The 12390-nt window shown below is 65.9% G+C and overlaps 2 protein-coding genes across 5 annotated transcripts in view; one reads left to right on the top strand and one right to left on the bottom strand.

Moving 5' to 3' along the window:
- STK25 (serine/threonine kinase 25) overlaps window positions 1-10611 on the top strand; it is a 10988-nt gene extending 377 nt beyond the window's left edge. The window contains 13 exon segments of the mRNA XM_024124764.3: window positions 295-417; window positions 4449-4679; window positions 5320-5376; window positions 5882-5990; window positions 6635-6792; window positions 6877-7062; window positions 7565-7710; window positions 7875-7907; window positions 7909-7943; window positions 7946-7989; window positions 8171-8242; window positions 9772-9908; window positions 10077-10611. Of these exon segments, the coding sequence (XP_023980532.2) occupies window positions 388-417; window positions 4449-4679; window positions 5320-5376; window positions 5882-5990; window positions 6635-6792; window positions 6877-7062; window positions 7565-7710; window positions 7875-7907; window positions 7909-7943; window positions 7946-7989; window positions 8171-8242; window positions 9772-9908; window positions 10077-10116 (1278 nt within the window). The 5' untranslated portion in view covers window positions 295-387 and the 3' untranslated portion in view covers window positions 10117-10611.
- Window positions 10612-10704: 93 nt separating this feature from the next.
- FARP2 (FERM, ARH/RhoGEF and pleckstrin domain protein 2) overlaps window positions 10705-12390 on the bottom strand; it is an 86135-nt gene continuing 84449 nt past the window's right edge. The window contains exons 25-27 of one of the 4 annotated variants that reach the window (XM_028483534.2): window positions 11894-12001; window positions 11558-11709; window positions 10705-11256 (exon numbers count right to left, since the gene is read on the bottom strand). In XM_028483534.2, the coding sequence (XP_028339335.1) occupies window positions 11187-11256; window positions 11558-11709; window positions 11894-12001 (330 nt within the window). In that variant the 3' untranslated portion in view covers window positions 10705-11186. Of the gene's footprint in view, window positions 11257-11373; window positions 12002-12390 lie in introns of all 4 variants that reach the window. The other 3 variants (XR_008619455.1, XM_028483532.2, XR_003678133.2) reach the window with 3 other exon arrangements.

Genomic DNA, 12390 nt, shown 5'->3' with positions numbered 1-12390 from the left:
GGGGGTTCGGGGTCTGAAGAAAGGGCGGGGGCCGGGGGCGGAGGTGTGAGGGGCTTCGAGGAGTGCCCGGTGCTGGGTAGCTCCTCCGGGGAGGCATTGGGCTGGGCCGGGCGAGGAGGAGAGCGCGGCAGTGGGGATCCTTCGGAGGAATGGCCCTTCCTTCTGACTGCAGCCCGCCCCCAGCCCCAGCTGGTTCCCAGATGGTTGGAGGAGGGGGCGGCCGCCGGGTCCCAGGGGAGCGGGGAGCCCCGTGTAACCGGAACAGGGCACCGAGCAGGCCTGCTCTCCCTGCAGTTGACTGAAGCGGGTGAGCCGGGTTCCAGAGCCTCCAGGCGGGATTTCGGGGCCTCCCGGCGGTGCAGCGGATGGTCTGAGGGCCGCGCAGACATGGCTCACCTCAGGGGATTTGCCAACCAGGTAAGGGGGGCGTCTGGACCGCGGGCGTGTGTGTCGTCGGTGCATGTGCGCCTGGCACGGAGCGCTGGCTGCAGGGCTGAGAAAGGGCGCTTCACCAAGGACTGTCTGTTGAAAGTCGTCCTGGCGTTTCCGAAGAGCAGCCCATCCTAAGGCGTGTGTGGGTTGAAGGGAGGAGCTCATGGGGAGCCCTGTTATGCACAGCCGTGGGCAAAGTGGGGAGCAGTCTTGCGGTGCTCAGGCTTGGTGGGCGCAGGGCCGACCCCGGTTGGCTGGTTTGCAGCGTTCTGTGGGGCAGGAGTCTCCAAGCCTGTCAGCGTAGAGCCACAGTGCAGGGTCAGCGGAGGGCGTGCAGAGACCTATCTTGGGAACAGGGCCGGCCCGCAGGAACCGGGGTGTGCGCATCTGGAGGCACGTGGAAGGTCGGGGCCCACATGGAGCTTCGGCCTGGGCAGGGACGCTGGCCCTGTCCGGCTGGGGCAGGGGCTGGGGGGGCGAGAGGGGCTGGGAATGGCATTTAGCAGCTGTTGGGGGAGTCGGTGTGCAGGGAAAGCCGAGGACACGTGTGTGCGTGTTTCTCGAGGGGCCTGGAAAGGGCTGCTCCTGGGCTGGAGGTGCCTGCCTGGAAAGCGCCCACTGTCTTTCTTTTTTGCCTGATTGGTTCTCGTAATTCCCGACACCCAGCCACCTTGAGGCGTCTGGCTTTGCATGTTAGCTGCCTGACTCCCGGGGACCCTCCACAGTGTGCCCTGAGGCTGTGTGGCTCTGGCAGCCAGCGTCTGGGCTTCTGGGCCATACGTTTCCCCCTCTTTTGTTAGTTCAAATCGAGTGTGACCCGAAGCTGATGTGAGGTGAACCACACACGCAGTCGGGTGTTCCTGCGTCCTAGCTGTTGGGTCTTGTTTTCCTTATCTTGTCGGCTCCAGCGTGGTTTAGGCTGACCGCTGTCAGGTGTTGGGAGCTCCTCTTAAAGAGAATATGGCGCTCAGGCTCACTTCCGTGGGCTGAGTGTGAGGATGGGTGCCCAGGAGGAGCAGGAAGCGCGGGGCTGGGGTCAGGGTCAGCTCCAGACCCAGCTGGGCTCCTTGGAGAAACCTGGAGCGCCTCGCACAGTTGCTGGGCAGGGCATCCTGGACCAGCTGTGGCTGCAGATGGGCCGCAGGGCTTGCTCACTGACGCTGACGTGCTGGTGGGTTTTCGTTCATCAGTGACATCTTGTGTCTTGAATTACATGACTAAGATGCTGGGAGGGAAGTCTGGCTCGAGTTTATTTTTATAAAGAGCTGTAGGAGTGGCTCCCGTGGGTCCCAGAATGAGAAATTGGAGCTTGAGCCACCCCTATACCTGCGTGCTGATGGCACTTGGAGCGTGGCCTGAGCCTCCGGATCAGATGCCCGGGGAAGGGAGCGCAGGCCCAGGGGAGCCGAGGAAGAGACCCCAAAGGAAGGAAGCCCCTTTTGTCCTTTTAGGGGTGGAGAGACTTGGTCTCTGTTGGTGGCCGGAAGCCTGACAGGACGTTTTCTCTTGAGGTGGTTGTCACTGCGGCCCTTTGAGGCGGTCCCTGCGTGGGGCAGTGGGTGCGCTCCTCCACAGCCCATGGGGGAGCCCTGCGTGTCAGGCCCCTGCCTAGCTGGTTCCTGCCCTGCCTACAGGGTCTGGATGGCTGCAGGAAGCACCGCATGCACATTGGCTGCCACCCATCGTGGGGTGGATGGGGGCCGTTGGGCACCCCTCATCTTGGAGGGTGACGCTAATGGCAGACGTATCGCTCGATGGACATACAGACAGACACACTGCTAAGTGGTGACCGCAGACCTGGCAGCCCCAGGGCTGATTCAGAGAACCAGGGTCTGGGCCCAGCGAGCAGCCTGAGCAATTGTCCAGACCACGCGTGTTGTGAGGAAGGGCAGCCTGAGACCCGGAGCACTTGTCTCTCCTTCCCCTGGCAGGGCTGTGAGCAGGCTGTGTCTGTGATGTGCCTGTAGCGTTGGGATCACGGCCAGGAGCCTTCCTGTCACGCTGTCTGCTCAGGGGACTGGCCTGTAGCGGTGGGGACCCAAAGAGTGTGAGGGTTGGGGCCGGGGCTCCCCGCTTCCCTGCCGAGCCTGGAATCTGGTTAGGGGTCTGCCCTGTCTCCCACTTCGGGGCCGTGGAGGACTGGGCGCCCTGCCTGGGGTATCCCTGGTCAGGCCGCTGCGGGGGACCAGCCCCAGCCCTGCCCCGCGTGGAGAAGGCGGGGAGCGTGTGTCGCTGGCAGAGGCCCGAGAGCGGGAGGGACAGCGGTGCCCATTAGTGCTGCCAGGCCTCGGCCCGCCTCCCCGGGGCTTCTCTGAGACCACCGCAGAAGGAGCACCGGCTCGACCGGGGGCGTCCCCGGGGCTGTGCCAGCACTGGCTCGGGCTGCAGCTGGGGATGGCTTGCGGGTGAGTGGTTTGCTGGACCGGCCCCCAGGGGTGCGAGAGGCCCTCCTGGCTGGCTGAGCCGAGGGGTGCTGGCGGAGGGGCAGGCGGAAGGGGGCTGTGTCCCAGGCTCGCTGGCCCAGCCCTCCCCGAGGCCCCATCACCTGCCGCCCTCTCCTGGGAAGGCAGTTCGCTGGCCACTTCGGGTTGACACGTCATCTCAGTCTGGAGCCAGCTGGGCTGCAAACGGACCTCTGCCTGGGCGTGAACCTGAGGGGTGCGCGTGGGCTCTGTGCTCCCCGGGGCTGTCTCCTCCGGACCTGGTGAGCGCGGCTGCCCTGGGATGGGCCCGCCCTCAGCACCAGCGCAGACGATGCTTAGCAGCCGAGCAAGTGGTGACTGTGCCTTTTCACCCCGCCGCTTTGGGTGGGCGCCCCCCGAGACGCCCTCTGGGTGATGGTGCTTGGGGTTTGGAGGAACGTGAGTCCTGGTGGATTTGAGGCCCGGCAGGGCTTGGAAAACCCTCTCCGCCTCTGTCTGGACCAGACGCCAGGCTCCTTGCCAGCCTTTCCACGGGTCCCGCCCAGGGCTGCCGAACCCCACGTGGGTCCTGGGGCTCCAGCGCCTGTGCGGCCGCTCCAGCCTCTAAGAACGTGGTCCAGCGGGAGTGAGGTGATCTCAGGAGCCCAGGGAACCGCGGGGTGAGGGTGGGGGTGATGCCAGGGGTGCCCCACCCGCTCTCTGGTGCTGCTGCCTCCACGCAGCCCCACGCGGAGCTGTCTCAGCCTTGGATGCACTGAGGGTCAGGGTCAAAAGCAGGGTTGTCACCGTGGATGCCTCTCTGCCACCGCGTCCAGGTGCTGGGGCAGGAGGTGCCGAGCACCTCCTGCCCCAGTGGCTCAGCGCCTGTTAGGGCGGTTTTGTGCTTCTGCCTTGAGCACTGGGTGGGACGGCGTTCCGTATATTTGAACCTCCAGGATCAAGCACCCAAGAAAGTGTCGGTTTTCAGCTCTGCGCTGGTGTGAGGACTGATCTGGGGGCTCGAATGGGACTCTCTCTAAGGGGTGTGGCTTCCAGGTGCGCAGGGAGAACTCGGTTAACGCGTGCTGCGTTCGTTTTTTGGTTTAATTAACGGGCTTTATTTTTTAGAGCAGTTTTAGGTTTACAGGAAGATCGGTGAGAGTTCCGTACATCCCTCGTCCCTTCCCCGGGGAGTTTGTCACGGTCACTGACCTGGCGTGGACAGGCTGTTTCTCACGAAGCCGGCAGGGCACGTGAGGTTGGCTCCTGGGTGGTTACAGCATCGCCCAGGATCGTCTCACTGGCCCCAGCTCCCTGCGCTCCACCGACTTGTCCCTCTTAACCCGTTACTGTGCCTCGCTGGGCCCTCCCCACGCGTGGGGTGTGGGCAGGTCGGGGTGACCTGCGTGGCCCCTCTGCCTGCCCACGGCCCTGGTTTCTTGGCAAGAGCCCAGGCCTCGTCACGCTCTCTGGGGGCGTTTTCCCTTGTGTGGAGGGTAACTTTATCTTCTGAACGGAGAGGGATAAAGGAAGTGAGGAAAGCATCTCGGGGCGCTCCCCGGCTCTTCTCGGCTCTCGGGGTCACTGGCTGCCCGGCCCGTCCTCTGTCCCCAGCACTCTCGCGTGGACCCCGAGGAGCTCTTCACCAAGCTCGACCGCATCGGCAAGGGCTCCTTTGGGGAGGTGTACAAGGGCATCGACAACCGCACCAAGGAGGTGGTGGCCATCAAGATCATCGACCTGGAGGAGGCAGAGGACGAGATTGAGGACATCCAGCAGGAGATCACCGTGCTCAGCCAGTGCGACAGCCCCTACATCACGCGCTACTTCGGCTCCTACCTGAAGGTGCCTGCGGGCTGGGGGCTTGCTCTGCGCCAGCCGCGTCAGCGCCCGCCCCTCCGCGGAGCCGTCCAGGATCCCTGTGGCCAGCACAGGGATGGCCCCAGCGGTCCCCGTGTCTGCTCGGGAGGCCGAGGCTGGGTCTGCCTCCACGTGGTCCTGGTCTGAAGGGCGGGGGTCCCGACAGGTGAACACAGACCCAGCCTCACAGTGGAGAGGGCCCCCAAGAAGCGACAGCCCCCAGGGCCAGGCGTGCGTGCAGAGAGGGGCCTGGCCTCGTCCTGAGGGGGAGCCCTGGGGATGGCAGGGCGTGAGCAGAGTCTCCGGGGTCGGCCGGCTCTGGAGTGGCCTGGCTGCGCCCGCTCCTGGGCAAGGGTGCGTCTGCTGGGAGTGCTCGGCCCCCCGCAGCCGGAGCCTGGAGCCCTTCCCAGAGGAGGGCTCTGAGGGAGGGGGCTCGGCTGCCGACCAGGCACTTGGTCTGTCTGCAGAGTGTCTGCAGCGGGGGCGTGGCGGGAGGGGAGCCAGGCTGGGCTGCTGCAGCCCATCCCCGGTGGGCGTCCTGGCTGAGTCACCCCTGCTGGGGTTGTGTGTTGGGGTCCTGTTCTTGTCGGCTGCCCCGCGCTGATGCGCGCTTCTCTGGTACCAGAGCACAAAGCTGTGGATCATCATGGAGTACCTGGGCGGCGGCTCCGCCTTGGACCTGGTGAGGTGTGGGCTGCACGGTGGGTGGCCCGCAGGGCAGGGCCAGACTAAAGTTGTCTGGGGGTTGTCCTTGGGCCCTGGGTTCCCGTGACCTCCCTCCCTTTGCCGTCTTGGCGCATCGGATGTTCCTTGGGACCCAGCCGGTGCTGAGGGGTCCTGGGCCTCTGCAGTCCTCTGGGGGGGTGGGGCGGTTAGCTCCCCCAGGCAGACAGCTCAGGGGTGTGGCCAGGACCCCGTTCTCAGCTGTCACGTTTACAGCGAAGGTGAAGGTAGCGTGTCTGTCCTCAGAAAAGGGCCTCCCCCACACCCACGTGACGTGGCATCTGGAACTTCTCTCTTGAGAGTGGGTAAAGAAGTAGGAAGCCCCCGCCATCTGGAGGGTCACCCTGCGCCCGGTAGAGAGGAGGTCGAGCGAGCTCAGGCCTTGGCGGTGGCTCTGGGTGGCAGGGAAGGGAGGGTGGGTTGGCGTTGCAGGGGAGGCCCGAGTGTCTCCTCTGTGTCTGCAGCTTAAGCCGGGCCCCCTGGAGGAGACCTACATCGCCACCATCCTGCGGGAGATCCTGAAGGGCCTGGATTACCTGCACTCGGAGCGCAAGATCCACCGAGACATCAAAGGTCCCTCGGGGCTGTGAGGTGGCAGGTGGCTCTGGGGCACGGGGCTGGCGGTGCTCAGTGCACCCAGCCTGCGGTCCCCGTGGCCTCGGAAACCCAGCGGTTCCACGTTGCTCTGTCTTCCAGAAGACACTGCCAGTAATGGACAGAGCTTTCTGAGTACCGTGTCCCTGCGCGCTGGCAGAGCAGCTCTGCACGTAGTGTAGGAGGGACCCTATTTAGGCCAAAAACATGGACTCTCGCTCAGGTCTTAGATCTGAGAGTGAGGTGTAGTTAGGGCAGCCGTGCTGGTGTACACTAGTGGCCAGGCCGCCAGGGAGGGACCTGGCTGAGGGGCTGACGGGAGGTGACTGGCAGAGCGAGGGGACAGTCAGAGTCACCTCCGCCTGTTGCGTGATTTGGGAGGAAGGGCCGTCGCTCCGTTTGTGGGATTTTTCATGAGAGGCGACCACCAGGAGGGCCCTGGAGCCTGGCCTGGGGGGAGCACGTGGCTGGGCCCCTCGCGCGGGCGCCCGCCGGCAGTGCCCTGGGGCCCTGGTCAGGTCGTCGGGCGGACGCCGGGAGGGAGGCGCTTCCTCGGGCAGCTGAGTGCGGGCGGGAGCCCTCGTGGCACTGAGGGTGACACCCCGCTGTCCTGTGTCGAGCAGCTGCCAACGTGCTGCTCTCAGAGCAGGGTGACGTGAAGCTGGCAGACTTCGGGGTGGCGGGGCAGCTCACGGACACGCAGATCAAGAGGAACACGTTTGTGGGCACCCCCTTCTGGATGGCGCCCGAGGTCATCAAGCAGTCGGCCTATGACTTCAAGGTGGGCGCGGCGGGGGGGTGGGGGCGCAGGCGGGGGCGCTCAAGGTGCCCCGGCTGCAGTGGCCCCGTATGGCTCTCTGTCCAGGCCGACATCTGGTCGCTGGGGATCACAGCCATCGAGCTGGCCAAGGGCGAGCCCCCCAACTCCGACCTCCACCCCATGCGTGTCCTGTTCCTGATCCCCAAGAACAGCCCACCCACGCTGGAGGGCCACCATAGCAAGCCCTTCAAGGAGTTTGTGGAGGCCTGCCTCAACAAGGACCCCCGATTCGTAAGCACCTCCAGGCCCCCGGCTCCAGGAGCTGCCGGCCTGTGTGGCTGCGCGGGTTGCGGCTGCACTGGAACGTGTGTGCGCGCGCACGTGAGTGTGTGCGTGTGTGCGCGTGTGTGCGCGTGAGTGTGTGTGCGTGCGTGTATGTGTCTGTGTTGGGGGGCGGTCTGTGCTGGGAGCTGGGAGGTGATGGGGCCTGAGGCCCCTCCCCTGGGCCAGGTGCCCCCTCGCCCCAGCCCCTCCTAGTCCAGGGCGGCCTCTGCTGCAACCCCCGGCCGGGTCTGGGGAAGCTCCAGCGGGCTTCCCCCTGGCGAGGACGGCGTGCAGCCCACCCCAGCCTCCGTGTTGCCCCCTCCCACCTGGAGGCCCCTCCCCGAGCCCCCGGGAGCAGCGAGGCTGAGGCCCAGGGCTCAGTCCAGGCTGCTTCGCGTCTGAGCCCCCGTAGCTCGAAGGGCGGAGCTTGGCTGCCCGGCGCCTGGTGACCCGTGTCCGTCCCCGGCAGCGGCCGACCGCCAAGGAGCTCCTAAAGCACAAGTTCATCACGCGCTACACCAAGAAGACCTCCTTCCTCACCGAGCTCATCGACCGCTACAAGCGCTGGAAGTCAGAGGGCCACGGCGAGGAGTCCAGCTCCGAGGACTCCGACATGTAGGGGCCCTGCTCGTCCTGTGGGGCTTCGGTGGACACCGGGGCGGGGTCCCTGCTCGGGGGTAGGGATTGGGTGCTTGTTGCCGGTGTCCCGGGCCCAGTGTTCAGGGCCGTGAGGCCAGGTGCACTTCGGGGTCCTCGTGACTCTTCCCCTTCCCCTTCAGCGACGGAGACCCCGAGGACGGAGAGCAGGGCCCCGTCTGGACGTTCCCCCCCACCGTCCGGCCGAGCCCGCACGGCAAGCTGCACAAGGGGACGGCCCTGCACGGCCCCCAGAAGGTCTGGCTGGCCCCAGCGCCGCGCCCGCGCCAGGAGGGTGGAGACCAGAGCTGACCGAGGGGAGGGCCGCGGGGGGCACGTCTCCTGGGCACGTGTGCTCCCCAGGGCGGGTTTCCAGGAGACCGGAGACGGGGCGCCTGAGTTCGCTGCCCTGCTCACCCCTCCGCGTTTGCGTTTGCAGTCAGCCGAGCCTGTCAAGAGGCAGCCGAGGTCCCAGTGTCTGTCCACGCTGGTCCGGCCCGTCTTTGGAGAGGTGAGGGCCGGGCCGGGGGTCCTGGGGGGCAGGGGCTGTACTGCTGTTCTTCAGAGATGCTGCCCCCGCAGGGCCACAGCAAGGTGCGCTGGCCAGCCCGCCTGCGCGCAGGCTTTCTGGGTCCCGTAAAGCCCACAAGGGTGGACCCGCGGACCCGGCCTTCTAAGTGGAAGGGCTAGGGATGGCTGGGCAAGCTGGCCTAAGGTGACCCTTAAGTTCCCAAGCCTGCCAGGGTTTCCCAGGGCAGCTTTGATCATGAATTCCTGTTTTAGGACCTTTTGTCTTGAACTAGAAACACGGGGTGACTGTCTTGTCTAGAGAGAGGCCGGGAGATTTAGATCTTGGTGTTAGGTGTCAGGCCCTGGGCAGGGAGCACTTCAGGGCAACTCCCCAGTGGTCACGTGACCCGGTGTCTGTGTCACCTGCTCAGGGGGGCGGGCAGTCGGTGGCATTCCCAGGAGCATGAGTCAGCCGGCAGTGGGTTGTGGTCAGGTTCACACCCAGGGTGTCGCTGGCACCTGAAGCCCCGGGGAGGGGGAGGGGATGTTGAGCGTGGTGGCAGCAGAGCCTTTCCTCGGAGGGTGGGGTGCGGGCACGGGGCAGGGGCGTCAGGATGCAGGCAGGCACGCTGCCACCTCCAGGGGCCTGGAATGCCCGGGGTGGGGGGAACGGGATGCGGGGGGACTGCCCCTGGGAGCTCGTGGGGCTCAGCGTGGACAGCCGGATCAGAAGCCTGAGCAAGGCCGCACACGGGGCGGGGCCGGCAGCTCTGGGGCTGCGTGGTGTGTGCGTGGGTGTGTGAGTGGGTGTGTGAGTGGGTGACAGCCGGATCAGAAGCCTGAGCAAGGCCGCACACGGGGCGGGGCCGGCAGCTCTGGGGCTGCGTGGTGTGTGCGTGGGTGTGTGAGTGTGTGTGTGTGTGTGTGTGTGTGTGTGTGTGTGTGTGTATACGCGTCCCAGCTGCGACGCGTGGGCCGTGGGCTGGCGTGTCTGGGCGGGGAGGTGTAGCCCCACCTAGGCTGGCTGGGGCCCCCTTAGGGTCCTGATGCTGTGGGCTGGGCCTGAAGTCAGGCTGCTGGGTGGGCGTCCTGGAAGGTGTGCACCCCTCTGTTTCTGTAGTGTCGGGCGTGGTGGGGATGGGCTGACCAGTCTCCAGCCCCTCCCTGCCAGGCCAGTTGCAGGGAGGGCATCTCTATCCTTTGGGTCCTCACAGCCCTGCGGTGCTGGTGGCCGCCTAGTCCCAAAGGTCAGGCCGGCGGGGTCTGGCTGTGTCCTCTCACTTGCCGGACCTGAGCTGTGGGCTCCCAGGGCCCTGGTCGGGAGGAAGCCGCGTGATTAGAGCGCCAAGACCCGAGGACTCCCGTGGTGCAGGGGCAGGCGAGGGGTGGGGCGGCCACTGCCTCTCCTGGGAGCCCCTCCCTCAGGCGTTCCGGGGACCTGCCGTCCCAGCTCTGCGTGGAGGGACCACGCTGCGAGTCACAGGCCGCCAGCCTGAGCCTCTGACCAGGCGCACGGGGGTCTCCCTGCAGCTCAAAGAGAAGCACAAGCAGAGCGGCGGGGGCCTGGGGGCGCTGGAGGAGCTGGAGAACGCCTTCAGCCTGGCTGAGGAGTCCTGCCCCGGCATCTCGGACAAGCTGATGGCTCAGCTGGTGGAGCGGGTGCAGAGGTGAGGGTGCTGGGGCGTGGGGAGGCCCAGGACGCGCTTCGGGTGCTCGCTCTCGGGACAGGGCAGGCGGCGGGACGGGGCCGCACCGGCTTCGCTTGGTGTCCCGGAGCCCCCACCCCAGCCGGCACTCCCGGCGGCAGCAGCAGTGACGGGGCCTCCGGCCTGCAGGTTTTCACACAGCAGAAACCACCTGACGTCAGCCCGCTGAAGCCGCTGCGGTTCGCACACAGGGGAGAGAGGGGTCTTCGTCTTGAGCTGCCTGGTCGAGGACCGCGCTGACTGGAAACCCCGTGTGCTGTCGGGGCCGCGGGCCTCCCTGCCCGGCCACGCCCCCCGCCCGGAGCAGAGGGCCTCCCCGTTGCCACGCCCCCTCGCGGCCAGGCCACGGCCACACTCGGCAGCTCGGCAGCAGAGCGGCACCGGGCCGTCCCCTCTGTGGGCTCCCGGACAGCGCGGCCACCCAGACTGAGGGGCAGATATGCCTCCTCCCCACCCGGCCCGATGGCCCTCGGAGGTCGTAGATTTGCCTTGTGGTGTTGGATCAGGTACCGTGACTTCTCATAAGTACTTGTGTCAGCCAGAATGTTGTTTTTTAAGAAAAATCGAACTTCCTCGCTTCCCTAAATAGCCTGAGGGTAAGGAGTTGGTTTGCATAGAACGTTGAGAGGTTCCTGCCACTTTCAATAAAGACCTGACTTGGAGACATGCTGGTGGTGGCCGGGCGGGGTCCACAGCCTGCGCTCCAGGCCTCCGAGTCCTCCTCACAGCACGCAGGGACCACGTGTGGCCCACTGGAAGGAGAGGGGCAGCACGCAGGCACACAGGAGATGCCCTTTATTTTTAACCACATGCACGTTAGCACAGCACACCTGCTGAGGGCTGATAAATTACGGGGGCTTTGCTTTCCACTTTGCAGAGGTATGTGGGGTGGGCGGCGGAGTGGCTTCTGCTGGACTTCCATGCAGCTGTGACCCAGGGGCCCTGTCCCCACCCCCCGTTTCACCAGCCTGAAGGGCAGGGTCCTGATCTGGAGGCGGAGAGAGGGCAGGTGAGCACCAGCCTTGCCAGTGCACGGCTCCAGGCACGTGCGTCTTCGTCCCGGCGCCCCACGGGGCCAAGGGAGTGACTGGGTCTTGAAGGGGACTATGCCCCTCCCAGGTGTCCCTGTGAGGCCCACCCACTGCCAGGGTGCAGGGGGGACACGGGATGAGCAGTCGTGGGCACGTGCTGGCCCTGCTCTGCCTGCTCGGCTCTGTCCTCTGCCGGGCAGGGTGGGCTTCATGCCTCCTCCTCGGGGGTCCCGGCCCTCCCTGGTGAGGTGCTGGCGCTCTCTATCACCTCCATCCACCTGAGAAGAGGTTTCGGAACCGTCAGAACCGCCGCCCCCCGCCCCCCGCCCCGCAGATGCTTGTTTGGGAAGCAGGGGGCGTGCTCTGGCCATCAGACCGGTGGGCTTGCACTCAACTGTCTTCCCAAGAGTGACCCCAAATGAGGAGGGAATGGGATCGAGCATGGGCCAGTTGAAAGCCTGGAAGCAGTGCTCGGTCCTTCCTTTCCAGGCCCCAGGAAACTCGCCTCTGGTGTCCTCAGGGGAAGCAGAAGAGCCGAGGAGATACGGGGGGGGCCCTGGCAGCCCCCCGCGAAATTACCTCCCTAATGTGTATTTGCTCTCAGCCCGGAAGAAGTAGATGTGGGACTTGAACTGGAGCTTGAAGACGTGCTCCTTGTGGATGCCGTCGGCCTCCCCGGGCAGGCTCACGCTGTAGCCCAGCAGCGGGAGGCTGGCCAGGGGGCAGTCGTCCTGGAAGGCAGCAGGGCACGCGCTCGGCAGGCGCCCAGCCCCCCGCCCTCTCCCCACACGGCAGCGGCGGCGGGGCCAGGCTCGTTCGGAACCGAGGGGGTTCCGTGAGGGCGCGGTGGGCGGGCATGGCGGTCCTGCAGTGCCAAGGGCAGAGCCCCCCTCGGGCTCGGTTAAGCACCCCTACCTGGTGAGTTTTGTAGAAGAACAAACAGAAATTGGTGAAGACCACCCAGAGCTTCTGCCAGCCGTTACTGTTCTTGAACTTCCTCAGCAGGTATCCCGAGAGCTGGTTCTGAAAGGAAAAGAAAAGCCTGTGGGCATGGGTGTCCGAGGACGGCCAGCCGCTAGACAGCCACTCTGCGGGCTCCGTCCTCCCAGGGGCCTCCTGGGAGCAGGTGTCCCCCAGGGTCGCCCCCCACAGGCTTCCCTGGCTCTGCACTGACAGGAACGCAGTGCCCTTCCCCGGGCTCTGACGCTCTGCTCGTCGGCAGCTAACAATCTGAAGGGTGGTAAAAAGTCTGGAGAACGAAGTAGAATGGCGCTCAGTTTCTTTCCCGTCATCACAAATCCCCTGTAACAGACACGGAGCCCAGACGGGAAGGTTCTCAGACGGGGGGGGGGGGGGGGGGGGGGGGCAGGGCTTCCCCGCAAACAGAGGCCCCCGCCGCCCGTGGCCCGGCC

Source organism: Physeter macrocephalus, chromosome 2, assembly GCF_002837175.3.
Source record: "Physeter macrocephalus isolate SW-GA chromosome 2, ASM283717v5, whole genome shotgun sequence".
Lineage (NCBI taxonomy): Eukaryota > Metazoa > Chordata > Mammalia > Artiodactyla > Physeteridae > Physeter > Physeter macrocephalus.
The sequence above is the reverse complement of the archived record's forward strand: the minus strand, read 5'-3'. Positions and strand labels throughout refer to the sequence as shown.